The following is a 27,156-nucleotide window of genomic DNA, read 5'->3' on the forward strand; positions in this document are numbered from 1 at the left end:
CTTTTAAACGGCTGTCCTACCTTGTCTTGCAAAGGTTGGCAGTCACTTTCTTTTGTGTCCTGCTTGTTCAATTTGGACAGCATACTGTCAGCAGTGGCTAATCTTTGCCATGAAGAAAGTAAACAGCATATGGAGTTTCTTTGTTGTCCATAATCTTTTCTGAAGTAGATTGGTCATGCCAGGAGCAGACATGGCCCATTGTCACTAAAAAAAATTATGTTATTGAAGCATCTTACATGCCATACTCAGTATCTCTGAAGTGTTTGAAGACCACCTGTCTATCTAAAATATATCTCTGTTTGACTTCAAAAAAGACTTGACATGACTGCAATTTTGATTGTAATAGAGGGCTAATTACTAACCTGTATTTCTTTTTTATCCTAAAGAGTTTGTAATAATGACTTTCAAGGACAAGCTATTTACATTACATTGTTAAATGAACTGCATAGGTACAATACCTTGTACAAGAATAGAAAGGTATGTACAATATATTATAACAAAAATAACCTTAAATTTGCATCAATATAAAAAATCCATGCCTATGTAAAATATTTAAGGCTAGTAATTGCTTTTTTGGTTTAAAAGTAGACTCAATAATGTACATTCTTTTTCTATCATTTCTATATTCCCCCTTTCTTTTCAGAGCAAGATCCTGGAAACTAATCTCCTTTGTTCAGAGCTTTTTTTCCTTATCATTATCAATAACAACTTGTAATAAATCTCCTAAATAATGACAAATATCATAACCCACTGAATGCCCAAAAACTACCTACCCCACCTTTGAGAATGTGGGTGTCACATTCTTAAAATTCCTCCCTATTTTCTGGGGATAATGGCATCATTAGGGGATCATAAAAAATTGGGATAATTGTCAAGTCCTGGGAGAGTTAGCTGTATCATTTGTTGTCCAGTCTCTGTAAAATGGTAAAATGTAGGGCTTGTCTCAACTCCTGGCTAGAGTAATCTGTGAGGCTGGACCATCTCACTCACTACCTTTAAATTGTCCTGAACAGTTTGTAGACCAAAGATTATCTTTGGGTGTTGTTTGTCAGGTTTGTAGTGTTAGCACAACGCAGATGGAATTGTTATTGTGGGACCCCATCCTCCTTTAGGAGACTTCAAAAGTTACTGTTAGGCATGGTCTTGTTTCACTGAAGAAAATTTAAATACTTTGAATGTCATATGCAGCAGACCTCAAAGAGGTTAAAGGACCGTAATTTGTTATGTACATCCAGAGTACAAAAACTTACTACCTAGTTACCTGATTGAGACTCAAACCCGAAATCATGTAGAGCAAGATCATTGAAGCCTTTTTCTGGAATTAGTTAGTACTCTATATGACCATTAATATAATGAAAAAGTTTAAACATATATAATAAAATAAATAATGTTTATTGTATTATGTATAAAACAAATAAAAATTTATATATTTTAAGATAATATTTATACCTTAAGAAAATATTTAAAATAAAACCAAAAATTATGAGATTAGTGGCAATATATTAGTTCCTTAAGTTTGGTGTTTTTTCTGTCCAATATCAAGTGACTCTTCTGATATAAGACAGAAATTTTGGATTTTCCTTTTAATTAGCATGCTTGGATTTAGAGAAGGAGAGAGCCATGCTCCAACTCCAAAGCCAGCTTGAATTTTTAATTGAACTGGGACTACATGAAGACCATTTATGTTTTATGTCTGTAGAGAACAGCAGAAACAAACATTTGGGAAGATTTATAAAATTTTATCCTCTTGGAAATGTGACATACCTTCAGGCCAACTTATTCTTTTTTCTTGGGACATTTCCTCTGGATGATTCATCCTTTTTCTTCAGATGTTTTGTTTGTCCACTGATCTTCAGAATCCTTAGCTGGATGCCTTCTTCTCCTGGAAAGACAAAAACAAAACCCAGCCCCAACCCTAACTTTGGGGAGTTTCCCTTTGGGAAAGTTATATCAGATCAAATGAAAAGCATTTGTTAGTCTTATAAGTTAGTTCAGATTGAATGGTCACACTGTTTGATGAACTATCACCTCTTCTAATATTGAGGTCTCTCTTGTTCAAATATAATCTTTTTCAATTTTGATGGTATTGATATTTTTTATTCTCCTTTGGAAACAAAAGCAAAACCTCTTCCCCAATATAACACATACCCTTGTTTCATTCTGAGGATAACACATCTTTATACACTTTAAAGTATACAGGATGGTTTAATTCAGCAGTTTTTCCCTACTATCCGATGTCTGTCCACAGCTGTCATTCCATTCTCATTAACATTTAGAAAATTTAAAGTTAATAAAGCATTGCACAATCTATTTCTTCAGTTCTTTACTAGCACTTTCTTTTTATTAAGCTTATCTTTTAGAGTTCACTTAGTTCCTTCTATAACTGCTTGCCCTGTAGGATTTTGTGGTATACCTGTAATATGATTTATTTTGTAATGTGCAAAGAACTATTTCATTTTAGTAGAGACATATGCTGGAGCATTGTCAGTCTTAATTTGTACAGGTATTCCAGTGATGGCCATAACTCTAACAAGTGTGTAATTACAGAATCAGCATTTTCAGAACTCAAAGCAGTTGCCCATTGAAATCCTGAATATGTATCTATGGTATGCTGTACATATTTTAATTTTCCAATTTCTCCAAAATGAAATACATCCATTTGCAAAATCTCATTTCTTTGAGTACCCTTTTAGTTACTTCTTATAGGCAGTAGAGCTTGGTTATACAAAGAAGAAGTAGGACATTTCATTTATAATAAACCTTGACTTATTGGCAAGTGAGCAAAGAAACTTTTTTCAAATGCTTGCATTGGTCATGGTATTTCTTCTGAAATTCGAAGGGTTGTAGCACACCTCTTACCAATGGTTGATCAATTCCATCATTATCTTGTTCAAGGGGGCCTGGTGGACCAGTATGGGATCTGATATGTATTTTATATATAAGGGATGATTTCTATTTCTGGTTATTTCTTTTAGCTGAGTAAATAACAAAGTTAATTATGAATCATATGGAATAAATAGAGCAATTTCAATATGTAAAACAACTCTTTCTGCATATTGAGAGTCAGTAATATTAGGAGGATCTGGAAAATCTAATAATACCATGAGACCAGCACATAATTCTGACATTTGAACAGAATCATAAGGGCTTTTAGCCACTTTACTTAAATTTCCTGACTAATAACCTGCCTTCTTGAATCATTTGGATCAGTATAGAATGTAGGGGCTACAGAAATTGGTGTCACCTGTACAATGTGAAGAAAGATTCAGTTATCTCTCTTTATAAACTGAATTCTCTTGCTTTGGGAATATTTATTGCTAGTCTCTTTCAAATAATTACTGCAAGCTCTTTGCCAATGTTCATTTTCTGCCCATAAAGAGGAAATTTCTGCATTAGTAGAAGGCATTACAATTTCTCCTGGGCTTATTCCTGCTAATTGATAAAGTCTCAATTTTCCTTTTAGAATCAACTCAGAAACCTTTTCTACATAGGACTTTAATTTTTTACTCTGTTCGTGTGGTAAAATCTCTGCTCTAAGATATTATCTACAGGATTACAAATCCTGTAGGGGAATGCGTAAAAGATTGAATACCAGAGTACAATCAAGCTTGGATCCAAACAATCCACATCTGCATCATGTAATTTCTTTTCTGCCAAAGCCAATTCTCTCTCAGCCTCAGGTGATAATTTTCTTGGACTATTTAAGTCCTTGTCACCTTGTAAGGTTTGAAATAAATTACTTAGTTTTTGAGTTCTTAATCTATTTGTGGGCCAAAACGAGTTAATATCTCCCAGCAATTTTTGAAAGTAACTAAGAATCCACAATTGATCTCTCCTGATTTGTACCTTTTGGGGTTGATTTTTTTTTGTAAACTTATTTTACATCCTAGATAATTAATAGAGTCTCCTCTTTGTGTTTTTGGGAGCAATTTGTAATCCCTAATCAGGCAAAATTTTGCTTACTTCTTCAACATTTTCTCTAAGGTATCTACATTTGAATCAATTAGTAAGATATTATTTATATGAGGGTAAATTATAGATTGAGGACACTGATTATGAATTATTTCCAATGGCTGTCATACAAAATATTGGCACAGGGTGGGGCTGCTTAACACCCCTTGTGGGATTATTTTCCGTTGATATCTTTTAATGGGCTGAGAATTATTATAAGTAGGCAACTTGAAGGCAAAGTTTTCTCTATCCTGTTCTTGTAAAGGTATAGTGAAGAAAGAGTCTTTTAAATCAATCACTATAATAGACAATCCTTGAGGTAACAGAGAAGGCAAAGGAATTTCAGGATGTAGAGAGCCCATCAGCTGAATTACTTCATTTATGGCTCTCAAATCTGTTAGCATTCTCCATTTTCCATATTTCTTCTTAATGACAAATAAAGGAGAATTCCAAGGTCTAGTTGATTCTTCAATATGTTGAGCATGTAACTGCTCCTGTACCAGTTGTTTTAAGGCCTTTAATTTTTCTGATGTCAAAAGCCATTGGTTCACCCAGATAAGATTGTCTGTTAACTATTTTCAAGGTAGGGCTGTTGGTAACTTTGAAAGATCAGCAGCTGTTATGCTCTGTTTATGAGCAACCTGACTGTTCTTCATAATAGCTTTTAATATTTTTTCCAAAAACATTTGTTAGTTTATGGTTTGTTTCTGAGATTGAAGAAATGTTGATCTGGGTATTCCTTTGTTGTAACAAATCACATACCCATAAAATTCCTTGCTATGTTAGCTAATTATGGCTTTAATTTTCCTCCCTGTTCTTCTGGCCCTATACATTTGACCCATCTTGCACTTTATTTTACCTGAGATAAAGTTCAAATCCCCAAAAGCTGAACATTTACCTCCTGAAGAGTCCAATTTGGATACCAAGATTCTGGTGTCGTTGTTACATCTATCTGCCCCTGAGTCTATAAGACCCTCAATTACTATGTCATTTATTCATATTTTTAACTTTGGTCCTTGATTATTTATAGAAGTTTGCCAAAATATTTGCTTTATCGTGTTTCCTGAAATTTTTATTTTATCTTCTAAAGCTATTATTTAATCCAGAGCAGTATGGTTATTTACAATAGGTATTAGTTCCTTAAATTGCTCTGGGGAAGAGTTTCCACGAGGTGATAGAGAATGACTAAACCAAATTTGATATGGGGGCCTTCAAGAGGCCCCTCAAGGTATTTCCCAATGGAAAGGGTTACCTTTTCTGTACCTTGTTGATTTGCATTAATTGTTCCACGTTCTGCCTTGCCCCATCTTCTCCATATTCCAGAAGGGAGAGGACTTCTCTTTGGATTATTCCTAGAAAAAAAAATTACTTCTAGAAATGCTCTGTCTAAAACCCCTTTTTAGGTGACCTTGTTTAGCACAATTAAAACATCTGACATTTTTATTTTTCTTCAAGCCTCTGGAAAACAACTCTCCTATCCAAGCATCAACATTGTTACGAGATTCAATATTGACTCTATCTCAGATCCATTACTCTATGGGTGCTGATCTTGCTTTAAAGGCCTAATTGTCCTTTTGCATTGTGAACTAGCATTTTCAAAAGCCAAAGATTCAATTATTATTTGTCTAGCTTCTGGATTTGGCATCATTCTATTTATAGCTAAATTCAACTCATGTAAAACAAATCAGTGAAAGTTTCTTTTGTGCCCGGTATATCTTTAGTAAATGACCTAGTTCTCTTTCTGACTTCTTCAACTTTGTCCCAAGCATTCAAAACTGCTGCATGGCATATAGCCAAGGTGTGGTCATCATATAGAGATTGTCTTTGTGCATCAGCATAATCACCCTCTCAAAGCTGCTGATCTTGGGAAATTTCTATACCTCTATCCCTACTTGGTTGTTCAATGGCCTCAGCCTCATCTTCCCACCAGGTCCTTCACTGTAATTATGGAGCCAGTTCCAATACTGTTGTAACTAAGTTTTTCCAGTCATGTGGGATAATTCTGTTACTAGTTGACCACGTATTTAACATCTGCCTCACAAAAGGTAAATACATACCATGTTGCTACAGTTTTCCTGCCTTGCCCACAGTTAGGACAAATCTCTGTCACCCGCCAGTCCCACAGCCTCTCAGACCCAACCAAGTAAACCAGAGACTTATTTTGCTTGCAAACTGTATGGCCGTGGCAGGCTTCCCGTTAACTGTTCTTTTATCTTAAATTAACCATTTCCTTTTATCTTAAATTAACCATTTCCTTTTATCTTAAATTAACCATTTCCATAAATCTATTCCTTGCCACGTGGCTGGTGGCTTACCGGCGACTTCACATGCTGCTGGTCATGGCGGCGGCTTCAGTGTCTCTCTGCCTCAACCTTCTGCTTTCCTGTCCTTTTATTTCTCCTCTCTGTTAGTCCCGCCTATCCTTCCTGCCTAGCCACAGCCGATCAGGTTTTATTTATTGATCAATCAGAACAACTTGACATACAGACCATCCCCCAGCACAGCCAAGTGCAGACCATCTCAGACACCTGCACTCAGGCCCATGGTCCTAATCATCCTTTATGCGGACCTGCTGGGTAAAGCCATGAGGAACCCAAGAAGGGCTCCCACAGGACATACAGAACATCCCACAGCAATACCATATTAGCCTATTGATTTCTTTAATCTCCTCAATTCTAAGTTTTTCCACAGGAATCCAGTTAGCTCTTACATAGCCTTGGGGATTTCTGTCATTTGGAAGTTGTTCCTGTTGGGTGACTGGATAAATAAAGGTTGATTTTTTGATAGTCTTGGGCTGTTCTTTTCTAATTTCATAATGTAAAGATAACTTTGGTCCTCCCTTAAATTCTTCTGCCTTTTCTGAGTAACTTTGTAATCTGTTTTAATGAGTTTTTCTTCTTTCTTTCTTTCTTTCTTTCTTTCTTTTTTCTTTCTTTTTTTTTTTTGGTTTTTCGAGACACTGTTTCTCTGTGTAGTTTTGGTGGCTGTCCTGGATCTCACTCTGTAGATCAGGCTGGCCTCAAACTCACAGAGATCTGCCTCCCTCTACCTCCAGAGTGCTGAGATTAAAAGCATGTGCCACCACTGCCCAGCTCTACCATGTCTTTAGAGGCTGGGGTTTTCACTGAACATGACACTCACATTTAGATAGTCTGACTGACCAATAAGTTTTGGGGATCCATGCTCCCCAATTCCCAATAAAGTTGCAAATGCCCTACACATTCCTTGCTTTTTACATGAGCCTGGGGATCCTCGGTCAGGCCCTCATGCTTGTATGGCAAATGATTTACCAACTGTGCCATTTCCCCAGCCCACAACAACTAATGTTCTTATTATCAGTGTGTTCCAGCAATTTGGACAACCCAATGGACTTCTGTGTGCTGTGTCTCTCAACCCTGGACATTCACCTATCCTAGATGCACTGCTCTTTTTGGTTACAAATCATAGGGAACATAGTCATGGGCTCCACTCAGCTTCCTTTCTTGTTTCTCTGCAGACAAAAACAACCCCTCTGAATCCTTCATCTGCAACTGTGACCGTCAGGCCACCATCTACTTCTCCAAGACTCCATACACCAAGTTTTACAAAGGCAATCACTGTTAGACTTGTCACCTCAGATACTGGTACACTATCCCTGCCTGCCTGGTTGTCTCCACTACACACTGTGCCCTCTAATAAAGCACATATTGATAGAGCTTGGCTTTGGTGATTGTAATCTTTGTCTACCAAACATAAATATATCCTCAGAGAACATCATTTTGTCCAATTCTGGAAGCTGAAGTATAATTGGAAAGATGTTTCCAGAAAGCAAGCACCTTGAAATATCATTTATGAGCCCAATCCACACCTTTCATCCAAGCATTTTTGGATGCAAGGCAAAGGCAGAGGAAGGCAGGTATCTTGAGGTCAAGGCAAGCCTGGTCTAAAAAGCAAGTTCCTAGACAGCCAGGACTATTACACAAAGAAACCTGGTCTCAACAAAATGAAGAAGGAGGAGGAGGAGAGGAAGAAGAAGAAGAAGAAGAAGAAGAAGAAGAAGAAGAAGAAGAAGAAGAAGAAGAAAAAGAAGAAGAAGAAGAAGAAGAAGAAGCCAGCCTGAGATACATAGCGGGGTAGGGGAGGACTACTGTGGAATATTATTTTAAGATGTGTTACATTTGATTATGCTGTGGAACGTTTGTGTTAATGATGCAAAATTGTGTTGCATTTGTTTCACTCTGTGAAGCTGTGTTACTGTGCCTGTGTTTATTAGACACCTGATGGTGTCTTAAAGAGCTGAACGGCCAAAAGCAACGAAGGAGAAAGGATAGGTGGGGCTGGCATGCAGAGAGGAGAAACAAGAAGCAATTTTTTCAGGAGATAAAGAAGGATCAGAAAAGGAGGAGAGAAGGACAAAAGGGGAGAGTCACCCAGCTACACAGCAAGCCATGGAGGAAGAAGAAAAGAAAGGTATACAGAACTAGAGAAAGCTAAAAGCCCAGAGAAAAAAGACAGAAGGGATAATGTAAGTTAAGAAAAATATGGCTATAAATAACTCAAGCTAAGTTCAGGCATTCACAAGAAAAAATAAGCCTCCTTGTGTTTTTCGGAGATCTAGTAGGTGGGCCCCTCAAAGAGCCAAAACTAAAAGAGTAAAACAACCCACTAGAGGGGACAGAAAAGCATGGAGAGGGGAGATATGAGGCAGGGATAGTGACAGGAAAAAGGGGAGAATGGGAAGGAAAGAAAAGACAGAGAGGTAGAAGGGAGAGAGAAGAGAGGAAGACGCAGTGTCATGTGTGCACTGAAGGAACATCTTGAACCTAAAATTACCAGACTTACAGGGGTTGGGGAGGGGAGTTAGCACACGCCTTTAATACCAGCACTTGGACCAGAGATGGGCAGATCTCTGTGAGTTTCAGGCCAGCCTAGTCTACAGAGCAAGTTCCAACACATGCTTCAAATCTACAGAGAAATCCTCTCTTGAAAAACCCCAAAACAACAGCAACAACAAAAACCCTGGATCGAAGCACTTCTGCCATGTGCTCCTCTTAGGAAGTGGGATGTAAGAAAGCAAACCAGACTGACTGTAAATGACCTGAAGGCAGGATTACATTCTGGTGACCTTCAAGTCCTCACTGTGCCTAAACAAACAACACAGAGTAATTGTCCTGCTAAAGTGCACAGACGCCCAACTTGTGACAACAAATAGAACAGAACACAACCTCTTTAATTTCTCTATGATGGAAACCCACAGGTGAAGCCAGGTTAATCTCTGGTTCCCTGGTCAACCAGATTTAGGAATCAGATGTCTCATTAGCTGGGTTAAGGCTACACGGTTCTCCAACTCTCTTATCCTTTACTGAACAACTGCCCAGTCCTCTGCCCTTCCACCCCCATCCCCACTCATATCCCAGGTCAGGCCTGGTGAGCAACAGGTGACAGCTTAGAGCATCCTGCGCAGGCACAGTGACTGGTAGTAGCTGGTAGTGGCTGTCCAGAGTCCTGCTGGAAGGGTAGGGGGAACTTGAGTGTGGAGACAATCAACTCAAATCCCCCCCTACATGGTTTTATCCAGGGAAGAGGTGAGAAGGGGGGGAAAGAAGGTGGTGGGGTGCAACATTAGAGGGAACATGAGAGAATGCCAGAGAGGCCAGAGGGCACTGGGCCAGCAGACATTGTTTCACCGCCACCATCTGGGTGTAGAGAACTGAACCTCACTCCTCAGCAAGAGCAGAAAGTGCTCTTAAGTGCTGAGCCATCTCTCCAGCCCCTGCGATGGTTGATTGTCAGCTTCACACACTGGGTAGGGAGAGCCTCAGCTGAAGGATTGCCTGCATCCTATTGGTCTGTGAGCACATCTGCTGGGCATTTGCTTTCTTTCTTTCTTTCTTTCTTTCTTTCTTTCTTTCTTTCTTTCTTTCTTTCTTTCTTTCTTTCTTTCTTTCTTTCTTCCTTCCTTCCTTCCTTTCTTTCTTTCTTTCTTTCTTTCCTTCCTTCCTTCCTTCCTTCCTTCCTTCCTTCTTTCTTTCTTTCCTTCCTCCCAGCCTCTCTCCCTCCCTCCCTCCCTTCTTCCCTCCTCAGCTCTTTCTACCCACACACACACTGACACACTAACACACAAACCCTCACTCACAGCTGCTCTTTCCACAGTTCCTTCACATAGCTCTTTCTCTGTGGCAACAGCTCCTTCACCCGCTCTACACAGCCATCTCTCTCCACACCACAGCTGCTGCCTCACAGCCAAGCTCTGCACAATTATAAGTTACATTTTCAGGGTTCTACCAATGCTCACAACATAAGATAAGTCACATGGTTTCTCTTAGCATAGTGATGTCACACTGACCCACACACATAGCTCTAAGTTAGTGAGGGATCCAGACAGTAAACAATTGGCTGAACCTTGAGATGTCAGGGTCAGTGCAGAAAAAGAACTACTGCAAGGAGCTAAGTCTCAATGTAAACAGCCTGGCCATGATTTAGCAATGACAACACCTGGCAATTAGTGTTTATTTTCTGCAGGGGCAGTTTAGTCTGCTTTGAATTTGTTCTGAAGTTCAAAATTCGCTGTCTGTGTAAAAGGCTGTCTTTGTGACTGAGAATTCTATGTCAGTCTGAGTAGTATTGTAGTATTGTTTCTATACATAAAAATTATACAGCCTAAACAGAAATTCCAGAACATACACAGCTATAAATGTGCCCAAAGCTGGAATATATTCTTGAGATAAACACACAAGCAGTGGGAAAACACCCATAGCAGTTCTTAGCGGAGCAATGTAGTGGCGCATGAGAGAAACTACAGACAAAAAACAACTGGTTTCCACAGTCAGTGACCCCATGGCCTTGCCAGGTGGGGCTCCCTATCATGTAGAGCTCCCCATCAGGTGGGTCTCCCCATCAGGTGGGTCTCCCCATCAGGTGGGTCTCCCCATCAGGTGGGTCTGGTGGGTCGATCTGTTAAACACTAGTTGTCACTGCTGTATATTCCCACAGCCCCCTGCACCTCTGATATGGTGATATCCTGTGTACCAAACAAAGCTTGCCTGAGGATCAGAGGACAGAGCCATCCACTAGATTAAACATAGAGGTCCAGCAGTGGTGACACACACCTTTAATCATAGCACTCGGGAGGCAGAGAATCTCTATGAGTTCAGAGCCACCTTGGACTACATGAGATGAATTCAGTCTAGGAGTGAAACAGAGCCAGGCAGTGGTGGCACACGCCTTTAATTCCAGAACTTGGGAGGCACACACCTTTAATCCAAGTGCTTGAGATCTCATGCCTTTGCTGCCAGGATTTGGGAAGTACACACACCATCAATCTCAGAACTAAGAAGGAAGTGGCATGGTTGGACAAAGAAAGGTATATAAGGCATGAGGAGACAGGAACTAGGGCCTTTTTGACTGAGGAAGCTTCTAAGCTGAGAACTCAGAGGTTTTCAGTCAGGATTCATGGAGATAGGATCTCACATTCCCTTCAGCCTGAGGATTCAGTAGTAGTGAGAAGTTTTTCTAATGGCTTGATCCTTTGTCCTCTCTGATCTTTCAGGATTTGCTAAAATATTTGGCTCTGAGTTTTTAGTATAAGATCATTTAAAATTCATGAAACATCTGGCTCCCAATGTGGGGCTTGAACGAAAGACCCTGTGATTAAGAGTCTCTTGCTCTACCGGCTGACCATGTAAAATTCATGCAACAACCTGGGCAGATTTGTAAGGGGCACAGAAGTGACAAGGACAGGCACCATTTAGTGGTCATTTCCTTGGTCTCATGTGACCTCACAACATCTTTTTCAGGAAGACACTAAACTATAGATGAGGTCACTCATGAGGAAGTTGAGGAAGACACAGTCACTTTTGAAAGGTTTCCAAGCTAAGAAGTGATGACATTTGGATCTGAAACACAGATCTACATCATTCCCAAGTCTCTGTTTAAAAACATTTCAAAATATTATTTATTTCTGGGGGAGGCATGCCTGTGCCCCAACACAAGTGCAAAGGTCTGAGCACAACATGCAGGAGATATTCTCTCTTTCGAACTTGTGACACCTGGGGATGGAACCAGACTTGGCAGCAAGGGCCTTTATTCCCTGAGCCATTTTGCCTGCCAAAAGCCTCTCCTGATAGCTGCTGTGTTATACTGATTCCACATTGACTAAACAATGGAGAGCTGCATCATTGGCTATAAGTCAGATACTGGAGTAAACAGCTAGGCAGGGCAAGATTTATCATTCCCATCTTACAGGTGAGGATTCAGAGGGCTGGGGGTATATCTGAGTTGCTACAGTGCTTGCCTACCATGCACAGAGCTCTGGGTTTCACCTCCAGAACCCATGAATTGAGTGTGGTGGTGCACACCTGTAATCCAGCCCTTGGGAAGTGGAGGCAGGAAGATTGTCTTAAGTCATATAATTTTAGAAATGATAATTGGTATTTGTAGTTTGCTGGGTTTTAGGATTAAATACATGTGTTTATTTATTTTGTGTGTAGGAATACACTGGCATCCCGTGTCTTCTTCAGTCACTCTCCACCATGTCTTTAGAGCCTGGATCTTTCTCTCTCTCTCTCACTAAAAATGGCACTCATCTTTAGAAAGCATGGCTGTCTAACAAGTTTTGGGATCTGTGCCACCCAATTCCCTATAGAGTTACAGATGCCCCAACCACATCTCGATTTGTTACATGAGATCTGGGCATCCTAGGTCAGGCCCTCTTGCTTAAATAGCAACCACTTTACCAACTGTGCCATCTCCCCAGCCCACAACAACTAATGTTCTTATTATCAGTGTGTTCTTGCAATTTGACAAACCCAATGTCCTTTTGTGTGCTCTGTCTCTCAAACCTGAGTCTCCACCAATGGGAGGGTCACCAGTTTCTTTTGGTTATAAATCATAGACAACAGGGTCATGGACTCCACTCAACTTATTACTTGTTTCTCTCCAGGCAGAAACAACACCCATGAGGACTTGATCTGCAACTGTGACTGCCAGGCCGCCATCTGCTTTTCCAAGCAGAACAAAGGCATTCAGTGTTAGACTTGTCACCTCAGTTATGGGTACACCATCCCTGCCTGTCTGATTGTGTTCACTACACACTGTGCCCTCTAATAAAGAACCGACTGAAAGAGCTTGGCTTGGTGATTGTATTCTCTGTCTACTAACCATAACTAGACCCTCAGAGAACATCATTCCCTCTAGCCCTAGAAACTGAAGGTTATTGGGAAAGACATTGTCATTAGGGAAGCACCTTGAAGAGTGGGTGATGAGCCAGGCCATGCCTTCCATCCAAGGACAGTTGGTTGCAGAGACAGAGAAAGGCAAATCTCTTAAGTTACAGGACAACCTGGTCTAAAAATCAAGTTCCAGTACAACCAGGAGTAATACATGAAGAAACTCTTTCTCTAATTACAACAACTACAACAACAGAAGAACTCAGCCTGAGATACATAGATTGCAAGGAGAAACAGAAGGGAAAGGGACAGGCAAGGAGGGTAGGGAGGGGTGGGAAGGAAAGGGAAGACAGAGAGGTAGGAGGGGAGAGAAGAGAGAGAGAAGCAGTGTCACGTGGGCACTAAAGGAACATCTTGGCCCTAAAAATACTGGACTCAAAGTACTTCTGCTGTGTGTTCATTCTGGGAATGGGGATATAGGAAACCAAATTGGACTGAGTGTAAATGACCTGAAGGCAGGATTACATCCTGGTGGCCTCCTAGTCTTCACTGTGCCTAAACACACACCACAGGATAATTGTCCCACTAAAGTACCCAGCAGCCTAACTTTTTGAACAAACAAAAGAGTGCACTTCCCTTTCTCTACTTTTATGTATTACAGGACTCCTTATGTAAAGCAGGTTTATCTCTGATTCCCTAGTTAACTGGGTTTAGGAATAAGATGTCTCATTGACCTGTTTAAGGCTACACGGTTCACGGTCTCTCTTTTCCTTTAGTGAACAGCTGCCCAGCCCTCTGCTTTTCCACTTCTGTCTAGTTCCTTACTGGTGTCCCAAAGGCCAGGCTTCACACTTCCCAAGGACAGGCCAGGTGAGCAACCAATGCAGCTAGAGCGTCCTGCAAAGAGGCAGTAACTGGTAGTAGCTGGCAGTGGGTGTCCAGAGTCCTGCTGGAAGGGTAGGGGGAGCTTAAGTGTGGAGACAACCTACTCAGTTCACCCCCTACATGGTTTATATCCAGGGAGGAGGTGTGAAGTGGGGAAAAGGAGGTGCTGGGCTCCTGAATTGGATGATACGTGGGAGATGGGCAAACCCAGAGGTTTGAGGGCATTGGACCATCAAAAATTGTTCACTAGCAACCATGTGGGTGCAGAGAATTGATCCCCAGTACTCAGGAAGAGCAGAAAGTATTCTTTGCTGATGGGCCATCACTCCAGCCTCTAATTGCTAAACTTAATTGTCAGCTTGATACACCTCAGAAGGGAGAATCTCAGCTGAAGAATTGCCTGCATCGTATTGGCCTGTGGACACATCTCTTGGTCATTTCCTTTGCTTTCTCTTTCCTTCTTTTGCTTTCTTTTCATTGGTGTTTTGGGACAGGTTTCTTTGTGTGTCTCTGGCTGTCCTGGAACTCACTCTGTAGACCAGGCTGGCCTCAAATTCAGATATTCACCTGCCTCTGCTTTCTGAGTGCTGACATCCAAGATGTGCACCACCACCACCACCTTCTGGCTACATTGCCAATTTTCAAATGGAGTTTGTACCCTAGTAAGTTGAGCCTATGATTCAAGCCTGTAGACCTGAGTCCAGTTCCTGAAACCCATCAAAAGGTAGAAGGAGAGAAATGACTCCACAGAGTCATTGGCACACAAGGGATCTCTGTCACTGTCTCTCTGTCTCTCTCTTTCTCTCTCTCTCTTAGACACACACACATTAACTAAACAGTTAATTAATTAAAAATCATATTTGTAACTGGATCTACCTCATAAGTTGTATGAGATTCTTAGGACAGACTTAGCACATGGTTTATACAGTAAACATGGAGGATTGTTAGGGCCAGCTTCTCCTTCCTGGGACCACACTTCACTACCTGTATCCCTCAGACACAACCCCTGGAGCAATGTCTATATCTTCTTATGACCTCAAACCATCCATGGGGGAGGGTCTTGATATTTTTCCTGTCACTGCACTTGAGCTGGTTGGGGTGTTGAGCTAGCCCTTTCTCTGTGACTCTGGGACAGCACTGATTCAGGCTCTGTCACCATCTACAGCAGCTCTGCCCATCGGGACTGTGTGTGAGGGTGCACACATTCTACTTCTGTGCTACACACACAGTAGCCACAGGCCCCGAGTGCTGACTGGACACTGTCAGAGCACAGTTACAGAACTCTAAAGAGAAGTCACTGAGTCCTCCCCTCACTCAGGATGAAACTTCCTGCTGGTCACTCTGCTCACAGGAAGGACCCTTGTCCCTTCTGAGTGCCCACCATTCCTCTTCTCTTCACAGTTCCCCTGCTGGTCACACCTGAATTTCTGGTGGTGGGGGTCTAAGAGCCTCTGGGTTGTGGATCCCCATGTCCACAACAGCTGGGACATTTACTCTCTAGGCCTGAAATTAGATGACCTTTTAGAAAAGTCCACTACATTCACCTACCTGAACAAAGAAATCCCCTTTGGCTTCTGCCATACTGCCCTGGCACTGATTTCCTTGGCCCTAAGGTGCCCTGAATATTTGACTTTTCTTTTATTTTTAAAAATATTGACTTTTATTTTATGTGTTTGAGCCCTTTGCCTGCTTGTGTTTCTGTGAACTGAGTGTGAGCAGTGTCTACAGAGGCCAGAGGAGGGGTCTGATTCTCCAGAACTGGGATCATAGACAGCTGTGAGCTGCCATGTGACTGCTGGGCCTGAGCCTGGGTCCCACAAAAGCTCAACAAGTGCTCCTGACTGCAGAGTCATCTCTTTAGCCTTTATTATTATTATTATTTTTACAAGATTACATAATTCTGGCTCAGGATGTCCTCCAACTTGACATTCCAGCCAACACTTACCTCAACCTCCCTAGTGTTAGGATTACACACAGAACTATAAAGAGAGAAGTCACTTGAGTCCTCCACACACTCAGGATGAAAATCCTTCTGCTGATCACTCTGCTCACAGGTAGGACCCTTGTTTGTTCTGGGTGCCCCCCCATATCCCTTGTGTTCAATGAACAGGCCCCTAATTGTCACACCTGAAGTTCTGGTTTGGGGTTGTAACTCTTTGTTGTTGTTGTTGATCCCATTTTACATGAGAAAGTTTCTCAGAGTAGTGATGGTTGTCCTGCAACTCACTCTATAAACCAGGATGGATTTCAATTCAGACATCCACCTGCCTCAGCCTCCAGTGTGCTGAGATTACACAGTGTGTGTTCCACTTAACTGGTTTCTCTTTATTTTAATGGTGACCAACTATCCCACTGCATTCTGAATCCTGGCTTATTTACCTACTCCTCAGCTGATGAACAGTTTGTTGTGTCAAATGCTGACATTATAATGATGATCTGACCATTAGCCTTGTCTATGAGCTGTGCATGGCCATACAACAGATTCCTTCTAATTCTTCCAGTGTAAAACAGTGAGCATGTGTTGGCTGCTTCTCTGTCTCAAGGTCTCAGCTAGAACTGTGATGAATCCCACTGCTGGCTAAGGCTAGTGTCTCACCTAGGCTTAAGTAGGGTTGGTGCAGCTTTCAAACTCAAGAGATGGTTGGATTGTTGGGTTATTGGAACTAAGAGGTCAGTTTGTCCCTGGCTGCTGACTGGAGAGTGTTCTCAGCTTCTCAACACAGGGACCACAGGGCAGCTGACAGTGTGGCAGCTGTAGGTCCTGACAGTGAGAAATGAGCAAGCAAGCAAGGCAAAAGGCAATGTCTATAGAACTTAATCCTAAAGAGTCATCCTAGCCCAGTACAGTGGTGTTCATTTCTAACCTTACCACTTGGCAGGCTGAGGCCAGAGGGTTGCTACAAAGTCAGAGGCCAGCCTGGGTTAAAGGGCAACTACATGTCTCAAATAGGTAGATAACATCTACTTAGCTTGGCTGTCCTCTGATCTCCTCATGTGTAGTATGACATTTACAAGTGCTCCAAGAGCTTGCTTTCAACCTGGTGGGCAAACACACACACACACACACACACACACACACACACACACACACACACACCCTGTATTCACTTCTCTCCCCATGCAGCAGCTGATAGGAGTCAAGGGTGAAGTGTCAGGAGTGCTGGTCATGATCTGTTGTGGGCATGGTGCAGTTACAGTTCTACCAATTGTAGTACAGGTGTCACCCCACCAGAGACTGATTCTCAGATCGGTACCCTGTCAGGCATGACCTTAAGTTAACCAACTCTGAAAATGCTGCATTCACCTGTAATTTCACTGTGCAAAACAGCTCTGATATCTCCCCATTTACCATGCATTTTTATGTCATGTGCACTTCAAACGTCATGATTACATCTCAGTCTTATGGGCACACATATATCTGTTTCTTTCATTTGCTGTAGCGTCCTGCCTGATCTGAACCCTGAAGAGGACCTTGAGGCTGACCTCAAAGGTTCTCGATAAGGAGGCTAGCAGGCAGGCATCAGACCCCTGGTGAAGCCAAGTGGGATTGATGGAGTGTGCTGTGCATTCTTGCAGCAGGTGCTACTACATCCCGAGTCAGACGTCAGGCTGGGTGGCAGTATGGCAGTCTGTTCCACTGCACCGTACCTTTGGTTTTTTCCTTCACGCAGAACCACTACTATGGCTGCCTCTGTGGCTTTCTCAGCAGGGTCACCCAGGTGGAAAAGAGGTAAGTGATCCATCTGAGGGAGCCTGGCTTGTTTGGGCTGCTGGGGACAGGACACAAGCAGAAGATCTCATAAGGAGAGAATAGGAGACATGCATATTCACCATAATTGTGTATTTTGTTTTTTTTATTTGTTATTTGCTTGTTTTGTTTCCAGACAAGGGTTCTCTGTGTAGCATTAGCAGTCCAAGAACTGTCTGTGGAGACCTTGCTGGCCTTGAACTCAGAGATCATCCAGCCTCAGCATCGTGAGTGCTGAGCTTTAAGATGAGCATTAGCACCCCCAGCATGTATATTTCCCTCTTGTCATGTGAAGAAATCAGTCCAAGAGGAACCTGTACCTAGTGGTCCCTGAAACAGAATGTATGAGATATAAATAGTGGACAATGCTGGGCTCAGGCACCAGACAGGACATGGTCAACCACCACAGCCACCATCAAAAACATCAGCTTTGGCTTTAAAATGTCAGTTAAACTTTGGAATATAGAATTTCATCTTATTCCTGCAACTTTGTTTAAAATTCACATTTTGGATACAGGGTCTCACTTATGTATCTCTAGCTGATCTCAAACTCAAAAATCCATCTGCCTCTGTACCTCAAGTACTGAGAATAAAGGCTAGTACTGACCACACTCCACTAGAAATGGCTTTCAATAAATATGTGCTTAATAGAAATCACAGGTTTTTGAGCATGAGGAAGACTACTTTTCGAACATTGTGTTTAAGTTATTCTCACATGTTTAACAAAGTCTGCAGGTGAGAACTGACCACCTGTGTGTCCATACTCCTCCTTCAGCTGTTCCTTCCTCTCTCCAGGTGCTGCCAGACTCGTGACAACTGCTATGCTCAAGTCAAGAAGGTGGAAAGCTGCAAATCCCTCATAGATAACCCTACGAAGCTTCTATACATACTTGTGCTCTGGGAATAAGGTCACCTGCAGTGGTAGGTCTACCCCCTGGGACCTCTGGATTCGGCTTGGCCCTGTAATGGTGGCTTTTAGAGCCTGCTCCAAGGTCACCTCCAGGGAATTGCAAGAAAATTCACAGAATGAGGTAAGGGGTTAGGAAAAATTCTCATTTACCTGAGGACTAGACTTTTTCTGTACGAGTGGTAAAAAATAAGGAAACACACATGCTTTCTGATGACAATTTTCTCTTTACTTCAACTTAAGAAATCCTCTCTCGGCTGGAGAAGTGCTCAGTGGTTAAGAGCACTGGCTGCTCTTCAGAGGTCCTGAGTTCAATTCCAGCAACCATATGGTGCTCACAATCATCTGTAATAGGATCCAATTCCCTCCTCTGATGTGCATGAAGACAGGTCATTCATGTACATAAAATAAATAAATATTTAAAAAAGAAAGAAAAGAAATCCTCTCTCTTAAAAACCTCTCTCTGAAAAATCTGTCTCCACACAGTTACATCTCTATATATACAGCTCCATTTTCCACACACACTTACACAAACCCCTTTTATCTCTGTAAGTCTCTCTTGCTCTCTCTTCAGCCTAGCTATTCATGTTCTCTCCTCAGGTCCTTCTACACACACACACTGACACACTAACACACATTCTCACTCACAGCTGCTCTTCCCACAGTTCCTTCACACAGCTCTTTCTCTGTGGCAACAGCTCCTTCCCCCAGCTCTACACAGACGTCTCTCTCCACACCACAGCTGCTGCCTCACAGCCAAGCTCTGCACAATTATAAGTTACATTTTCAGGGCCTACCCATTCTCACAACACAAGATAAGTCACATAGTTTCTCTTAGGCTAGTGATGTCACACTGACCCATGCACATAGCTCTAAGTTAGTGAGGGATCCAGACAGGAAACAATGGCTGAACCTTGAGATGTCAGGGTCAGTGCAGAAAAAGAACTACTGCAAGGAGCTAAGTCTCAGTGTAAACAGACTGGCCATGAATTAGCAATGACAACACCTGGCAATTCCTCTTTGAGCATTTTCTTCAGGGGCAGTTTAGTCTGCTTTGAATTTGTTCTGAAGTTCAAAATTAGCTGTCTGTGTACAAGGCTGTCTTTGTGACTGAGAATTCTATGTTAGTCTGAGTAAGGTAAAAAATCCTAGTATTGTTTCTATACATCAAAATTATACAGCCTAAACAGAAATTATCCTCCAGATGATCCAAAGCTATAAATGTGCCCAAAGATGGAATAAACAAACAAGCAATGGGAAAACACCCATAGCAGTTCTTAATGGGGAAATGTAGTGGCGCATGAGAGAAATTACAGTCAGAAACAACTGGTTTCCACAGCCAGTGACGCCATGGCCTTGCCAGGTGGGGCTCCCCATCAGGTGGGGCTCCCCATCAGGTGGGGCTCCCCATCAGGTGGGGCTCCCCATCAGGTGGGGCTCCCCATCAGGTGGGTCTGGAGTATCGATCTCTTATGCACTAGTTGTCATTGCTCCACATTCCCGCAGCCCTGGTGTGGTGATATATTGTGTATCAAACAAAGCTTGCCTAAGGATCAGAGGACAGAACCAGCCAGTAGATTAAACATAGAGGTCCAGCAGTGGTGCCACACATCTTAATCGTACTACTCAGGAGGCACAGTATCTCTGTGAGTTCAAATCCACCCTGGACTACATGAGATTGATTAAGTCTAGGAGAGAAACAGAGCCAGACAGTGGTGGCACACACCTTTAATCCCAGCACTTGAGAACTCATGCCTTTGCTACCAGTATTTGGGAAGCACACACACCATTAATTTCAGAACTAGGGAGGAAGTGGAATGGCTTGGCAGAGAAAGGCATATAAGGTATGGGGAGACAGGGAGTAGAGCAAGATTCTCAGCTGAGGACTCAGAGACTTTCAGTCAGAGGATTCATGGAGATAGGATCTCACCTTCCATTCAGTCCTGAGGATTCAGTAGTGGTGAGAAGTTTTTCTAGTGGCTTGATCCTTTATCTTGATCCTTTATCTCTCTGATCTTTCAGCATTTACCCAAATATCTGGCTCTAGGTTTTTAGTATAAGACCATTTAAAATTCATGCATCATCTGGCTCCCAGTGTGGGGCTTGAACCAAAGATCCTGAGATTAAGAGTCTCTTGCTCTACAGTCTGACCATGTGAAATTCGTGCAACACCCGGGCAGGTTTGTAAGGGTCACAGAAGTAACAAGGACAGTCACCATTTAATGGTTATTTCCTTAGTCTCATGTGACCTCACAACATCTTTTTCAGGTAGACACTAAAATATAGATGAGGTCACTGATGAGGAAATGAGGAAGGCAGCATCACTTGCCCAAGGTCTCCCAGCCCAGAAGTGATGACATTTGGTTCTGGAAACAGATCTACATCATCCAAAGCCTCTGTTTAAAAACATTTCAAGGATTTATGTATTTATGGAGGAGGCATGCCTGTGCCAAACTCAGGGTGCAGGTCTGAGCACAACATGCAGGAGATTGTTCTCTCCTTCGACCATGTGAGTCCTGGGGATGGAACTCAGGTTCAGAACTGGCAGCAAGTGCCTTTATTCCCTGAGCCATCTTGCCTGCCAAAGCCTCTCCTGTTAGCTGCTGTGTTATACTGATTCCATATTGACTAAGCAATTGAAGAGCTCATCATTGGCTATAAGCCAGATATTGGGCTAAACACTTATGCAGGGCAAGATTTATCATTCCCATTTTACAGTTGAAGATTTAGAGGGCTCAGTTGCTAGAGTGCTTGCCTAGCATGCACAGAGCCCTGGGTTCCACCTCCAGATTCCATGAATTGAGTGTGTTAGTGTCACACACTGTAATCCCAGCACTTGAGGAGGTGGAAGCAGATGAGGCTTAGTCTTAAATCATATAATTTTAGAAGTGGTAATTGATTATTTGTAGTTTTCATGTGTTTTAGGATTAAATATCCATTTTTAGTTGATTTTTATGTACAGGAATGAGTTGGCATCCCATGTCTTCTCCAGTCACTCTCCACCATGTCTTTAGAGCCTGGATCTCTCTTGCTCACTAAACACGACACTCACCTTTAGACAGCCTGACTGACCAACAAGTTTTGGGATACATGTCCTTACTTTCCAATAGAGTTACAGATGCCCCAAACATTCCTTGCTTTTTCCATGGTCTCTGTGCATTCTAGGTCAGGCCTCATTGATTGTATGACACCTGCTTTACCAACTGTGCATCTCCCAGCCCACAACAGCTAATGATTTTATTATAAGTGTGTTTCACAATTAGGACAACCCAATGTCCTTTTGTGTGCTCTGTCTCTAAAGCCTGAGTCTGCACCAATGGGAGGGTCACTGGTTTCTTTTGGTTATAAATCATAGTGAGCAAGAGGATCATGGGCTCCACTCAACTTCTTTCTGTTTCTCTCCAGAGGAAAACAGTACCTGTGAGGACTTGATCTGCAACTGTGACCGCCAGGCTGCCATCTGCTTCTCCAAAGAAGAATGCAAAGGCATTCAGTGTTAGACTTGTCACCTCAGTTACAGGTACACCATCCCTGCCTGTCTGATTGTGTTCACTACACACTGTGCCCTCTAATAAAGAACCGATTGAAAGAACTTGGATTTGGTGATTGTATTCTCTGTCTGCTACATATAACTAGATCCTCAGAGAACATCATTCCATCTAGCCCTGGAAGCTGAAGATTATGGGAAAGCATTGCCATTAGGGGAGCACCTTGAAGAGTGGGGTCATGGGCCAGGCCATGCCTTCCATCTCAGGACAGTTGGATGCAGAAGCAGAGGAAGGAAGATATCTTGAGTTAAAGGACAACCTGGTCTAAAAATCGAGTTCCAGTACAGCCAGGAGTATTACACAAAGAAACCCCTTTTATAACCACAATAACAAAAGTAGAACTCAGCCTGAGGTCCATGGGGGGGGGGGTTGGGAGAAACAGAAGGGGGAAAGATGGGAGAGATGAGGTAGGAATTGTGACAGGAAAAGATGGAAGGGTATGGGTGGAGATAAAGGGAAAGAGAAGACAGAGAGGAAGGAGGGGAGAGAAGAGAGAAAGAAAATTCGCCAAGTGTCATGTGGGCACTAAAAAAACATCTTGGCCCTAAAAATATTAGACTCAAGCGCTTCTTCTGTGTCCTTATTCTAGGAATGGCAATATAGGAAACCAGACTGGTTGGATAGTAAATGAGCTGAAGACAGGATTACATCCTGGTGACCTTTGAATCTCCACTGTGCTGAAATACACACAGGAATATTGTTCCATTAAAGTACACAGCAGTCTAACTTTTTGAACAAATAAAAGAGAACACTTCTTCTCTACCTTTCAATATCACAGGACCCTGTATGTAAAGCCAGGTTAATCTTTGGTTTCCTGGTCTACCATATTTAGGAATAAAATGTCTCATTGGCTGATTTAAGGCTACATGGTTCAAGGTCTCTCTTTTCCTTTACTGAACAGCTGTCCAGTCCTCTGCCTTTCCATCCCTATCCACACTCCAGTCCCAAAGGTGAGGCCTCGCCCCTCCCAATGTCAGGCCTGGTGAGCAACTGGTGCAGCTAGAGCCCCCTGCACAGGCACAGTGACTGGCAGTAGCTGGCAGTGGCTGTCCAGAGTCCTGCTGGAAGGGAAGGGGGAGCTTGAGCATGAAGACAACCTACTCAACTCACCCCTACATGGTTTTTATCCAGGGAAGAGGTGGGAAGTGGGGAAAAGGAGGTACTGGGGTGCTATGTTAGATGGTATGTGAGAGATGGACAAAACCAGAGACTTGAGAGCATTGGGTCATCAGACATTAGTTACCATGTGGGTGCAGAGAATTGAACCCCAGTACTCACGAGAGCAGAAAGTATTCTCTGTAGTGGGTAGCCATTCCAGCTTTGATCTGGAAGTTCCAACCCCCCATTAAGGCCCCGGTAACTGTCACGCCTATAAGGCGGGGCCAAGAGAGGACCCTGAAGACCCAAGATCTGGATGGACCAGCTCTCTTGGTTCCTGGACCCTGGACACTAGAGGTAGACCGAACAGAGTTCTCCAGATAACACCACCAGACTGTGCCACAACTTCCCCAGACCCTGTTATCTATCTCTTCATTTGTAAGTTACCCCACAAAATAAAACTACATGGTGTGGCCTTAATAATATCACCAATATTTCTTTACTTCTGAGCCATTACTCCAGCCTCTGCAATGGCTAAACTTAACTGTCAGCTTGATACACCTCAGAAGGGAGAATTTCAACTGAAGAATTGTCATTTCCTTGGTCTCATTTGACCTCACAACAGCCTTATCAGGTAGACACTAAAATATAGATGAGGTCACTGATGAGGAAGATGAAGAAGGTTGGGTCACTAGCCCAAGGTCACCCAGCTTAGAAGAGATGGCATTCAGTTCTGGGATCTACAGCATTCCAAAGCCTCTGTTTAAAAACATTTCAAGATTTTATGTATTTCTGGGGGAGAATGAATGTGCCACAACACAGGTTTGCAGGTCTGAGGACAATGTGTCTGTTTTCTATCTTGCCCAGGTGAGTCCTGGGGATGGAATTCAGATTCAGACCTGGCAGCAAGTGCCTTTATTCCCTGAGCCATCTTACCTGCCAAAGCCTCTCCAATACCTGCTGTGTTATACTGAGTCCATATTGACTAAGCAATTGAGAGCTGCATCATTGGCTATAAGTCAGATACTGGACTAAACAGCTATGCAGGCCAATATTTATCATTCTGATTTTACAGGTGAGGATTTAGAGGCCTGGGAATATAGCTCAGTTGCTAGAGTACTTACCTAGCATGCACAGAGCTCTGGGTTACACCTCCAGATACCATGAATTGAGTGTGGTAGTGCACACCTGTAATCCTAGCACCTTGGAGGTGGAAGCAGGAGGCTTGTCTTAAATCATATACTTTTAGAAGTGGTAGTTGTTATTTGTAGTTTTCTTGGTTTTAGGATTAACTATCCATGTTTATTTATTTTAATGTACAGGAATGATTTGGCATCCCATGTCTTCTTCAGTCACTCTCTACCATGTCTTTAGAGCCTGGGTCTCTCTCCCTAAACAGGACACTCACCTTTAGATAGTCTGACTGACCAACAAGTTTTTGGGATCCATACTTCTCACTTTCCAATAGAGTTACAGATGCCCCAACACACCTTGCTTTTTACAAGGGCTCTGGGCATTCTAGGTCAGGTCCTCATGGCAACCACTTTACCAAATGTGCCATCTCCTCAGCCCCACAACAACTAATTTCTTTATTATAAGTGTGTTCCAACAATTTGGACAACCCAATGCTCTTTTTTTGTGCTTTGTCTTTCAACCATGAGTCTGCACTGACTGGAGGGCGACTGGTTTCAATATTGGTTACAAATCTTATGGAGCAGTGTCATGGGCTCCACTCAACTTCCTTTCTGATTTCTCTCAGGACAAAAACAATCACTGTGAGTCCTTAATTTCCAACTGTGACTGCCGGGCCCCCATGTGCTTCTCCCAGGCTCCATACAACGAGCAGTAAAAAGGCATTCACCATTAGACTTGTCACCTCAGTTACTGGGACACCATCCCTGCCTGTCTGGTTGTCTTCACTACACACTGTGTCCTCTAATAAAGAGTCAACTGAAAGAACTCAGCTTTGGTGATTGTATTCACTGCCTACCCAACATAATTATATCCTCAGAGAACATCACTGTGTAGCCCTGGAGGCTGAAGATTAATGGGAGAGACATTGTCATTAAGGGAGCCCCTTGAAGAGTGGGTGGTGAGCCCAGTCATGCCTTCCATCCCAGTACTCTGGAGTTCAGATGAAGAGGAAGTCAGATCTCTTGAGTTCAAAGACAAACTGGTCTAAAATCAAGTTCCAGGACAGCCAGGACTATCACACAAAGAAACTCTGTTTCTAAAAACAACAACAACAACAACAACAGAACTCAGCTTGAGACATAGGGAGGTAGAAAGAAACAGAAGGGGGAAGGAGGGGAGACATGAGGCAGGGAAATGGAAAGGAAAGGAGGGGAGGGTCAGGGAGGGGAGGAAAAAGAAGTCACACAAGTAGGAGTGGAGAGAAGAGAGAAAGATGCAGTGTTACATGGGCACTAAAGGAACATCTTGTCCCTAAACATACCGGACTCAAAGCGCTTCTGCTGTGTGCTCACCACAGGAAGTTGGATATAGGAAACCAAATTGGACTGAGAGTAAATGACCTGAAGACAGGATTATGTCCTCGTGACCTCCAAGTCTTCACTGTACCTAAACATAGGCCGCAGGATAATTTTCCTGCTGAAGTACACAGCAGCCTAACTTTTTGCAAGAAACTGAACAGAGCACATACTCTTCTCTACCTTTCTCTATCATGGAACCTCACAGGTGAAGCCAGGTTAATCTCTGCTTCCATGGTCAACCAGATTTAGGAATAACATGTCTCATTGGCTAATTTAAGGCTACGTGGTTCTCAGTATCTTTTTCTTTTACTGAACAGCTCTCCAGTCCTCTACATTTCCACTCCATCCTGATCCTCAGTGGAGTCCCAAAGCACAGGCCTTACCCCTCCCAAGGTAGGGTCTCATGAGCAACAGGTGCAGCTAGAGCCATGTTGTTTTTTATTCTTTTTGGGGGCCCACCACCTAGCTCCCAAATAAAGCACACATGGAGGCTTATTCTTAAATACAAATGCTCAGCCTTAGCTTTGCTTACTTCTAGCCAGCTTTACTTAACTTAAAATTATTCCATATATCTTTTGTGTCCTTTTCTATTCTGGTATATTTTTCTTTGTGTCTTACTCAGTGGCTGGCTGTGTAACTTGGGTGGATGGCCCTTGATGTCCTCCTCCTTCTCAGGTTGCTTTTTTCTCCTCCAAGATTTCTCCTTCTATATATTCTATCTGCCTGTCAGCCCTTTCTACTGACTAGCTATTGGCCATCCAGTTCTTTAGTAGACCTTCAGGTATTTTAGATAGGCACAGTAACACAGCTTCACAGAGTTAAACAAATGCAATGTAAACAAAATTAACACACCTTAAAATAATATGCTATAATATTTCCTCCTTTTGTCTAAATAAATATAAAGGTTTTTACTTTAACATAAAACTACATACAATAAAACCAATTTTCAAGTAGGAATTACATTTACAGTATTCTGTCCATTTGTAGTTAGCATATGCAAAGAAAATAATGTATTATCTATCCTACAGTAGTGAACCCAATGTTTTACATCTAACTTACTTTCTATCATAACTAAGAAAAACTGCAACTGTAATTGTCCAGTCTTCAACTCCATCAAGGACCCCATATTCTGTAGGTATTTGAAGTATTTGAAGATCATCTATGTAAAATATATCTATTCAACCTAGACAACATACCTAACATATCTATAAATTTGATTTTTACAAATGACTAATCCCTGACATACATTTCTTGATTGTCCTGTATAGTTTATGACAATAGCTTTCAAAAACCAGAACTTCACTCTACATTTGCAAATGACCTTTTATAGGCATAATTGTTATAAAACAGTGTGTGCCAGTATTGACAGGTGAGGGAGACA

The 27,156-nt window shown here is 42.3% G+C and overlaps 1 protein-coding gene and 1 long non-coding RNA gene across 2 annotated transcripts; one reads left to right on the forward strand and one right to left on the reverse strand.

The window, feature by feature from the left end:
• Positions 1 to 1,770: 1,770 nt before the first annotated feature.
• On the reverse strand, positions 1,771 to 10,174 carry LOC119086581. Its single transcript, XR_005089895.1, has 3 exons — positions 10,067 to 10,174; positions 5,215 to 5,303; positions 1,771 to 1,882 (listed from the first exon to the last, which is right to left on the reverse strand). It is a non-coding gene; the product is annotated as an uncharacterized LOC119086581 (long non-coding RNA).
• A 5,788-nt stretch (positions 10,175 to 15,962) lies between these two features.
• LOC119086582 (phospholipase A2-like) lies at positions 15,963 to 18,637 on the forward strand. The gene is made up of 3 exons (XM_037198656.1): positions 15,963 to 16,036; positions 17,559 to 17,712; positions 18,526 to 18,637. The coding sequence occupies exons 1-3, from the start codon at positions 16,003 to 16,005 to the stop codon at positions 18,635 to 18,637; spliced, it is 300 nt and encodes a 99-aa protein (XP_037054551.1). The 5' UTR covers positions 15,963 to 16,002.
• Positions 18,638 to 27,156: the final 8,519 nt, after the last annotated feature.

Source organism: Peromyscus leucopus, chromosome 23, assembly GCF_004664715.2.
Source record: "Peromyscus leucopus breed LL Stock chromosome 23, UCI_PerLeu_2.1, whole genome shotgun sequence".
Classification (NCBI taxonomy): Eukaryota; Metazoa; Chordata; class Mammalia; order Rodentia; family Cricetidae; genus Peromyscus; species Peromyscus leucopus.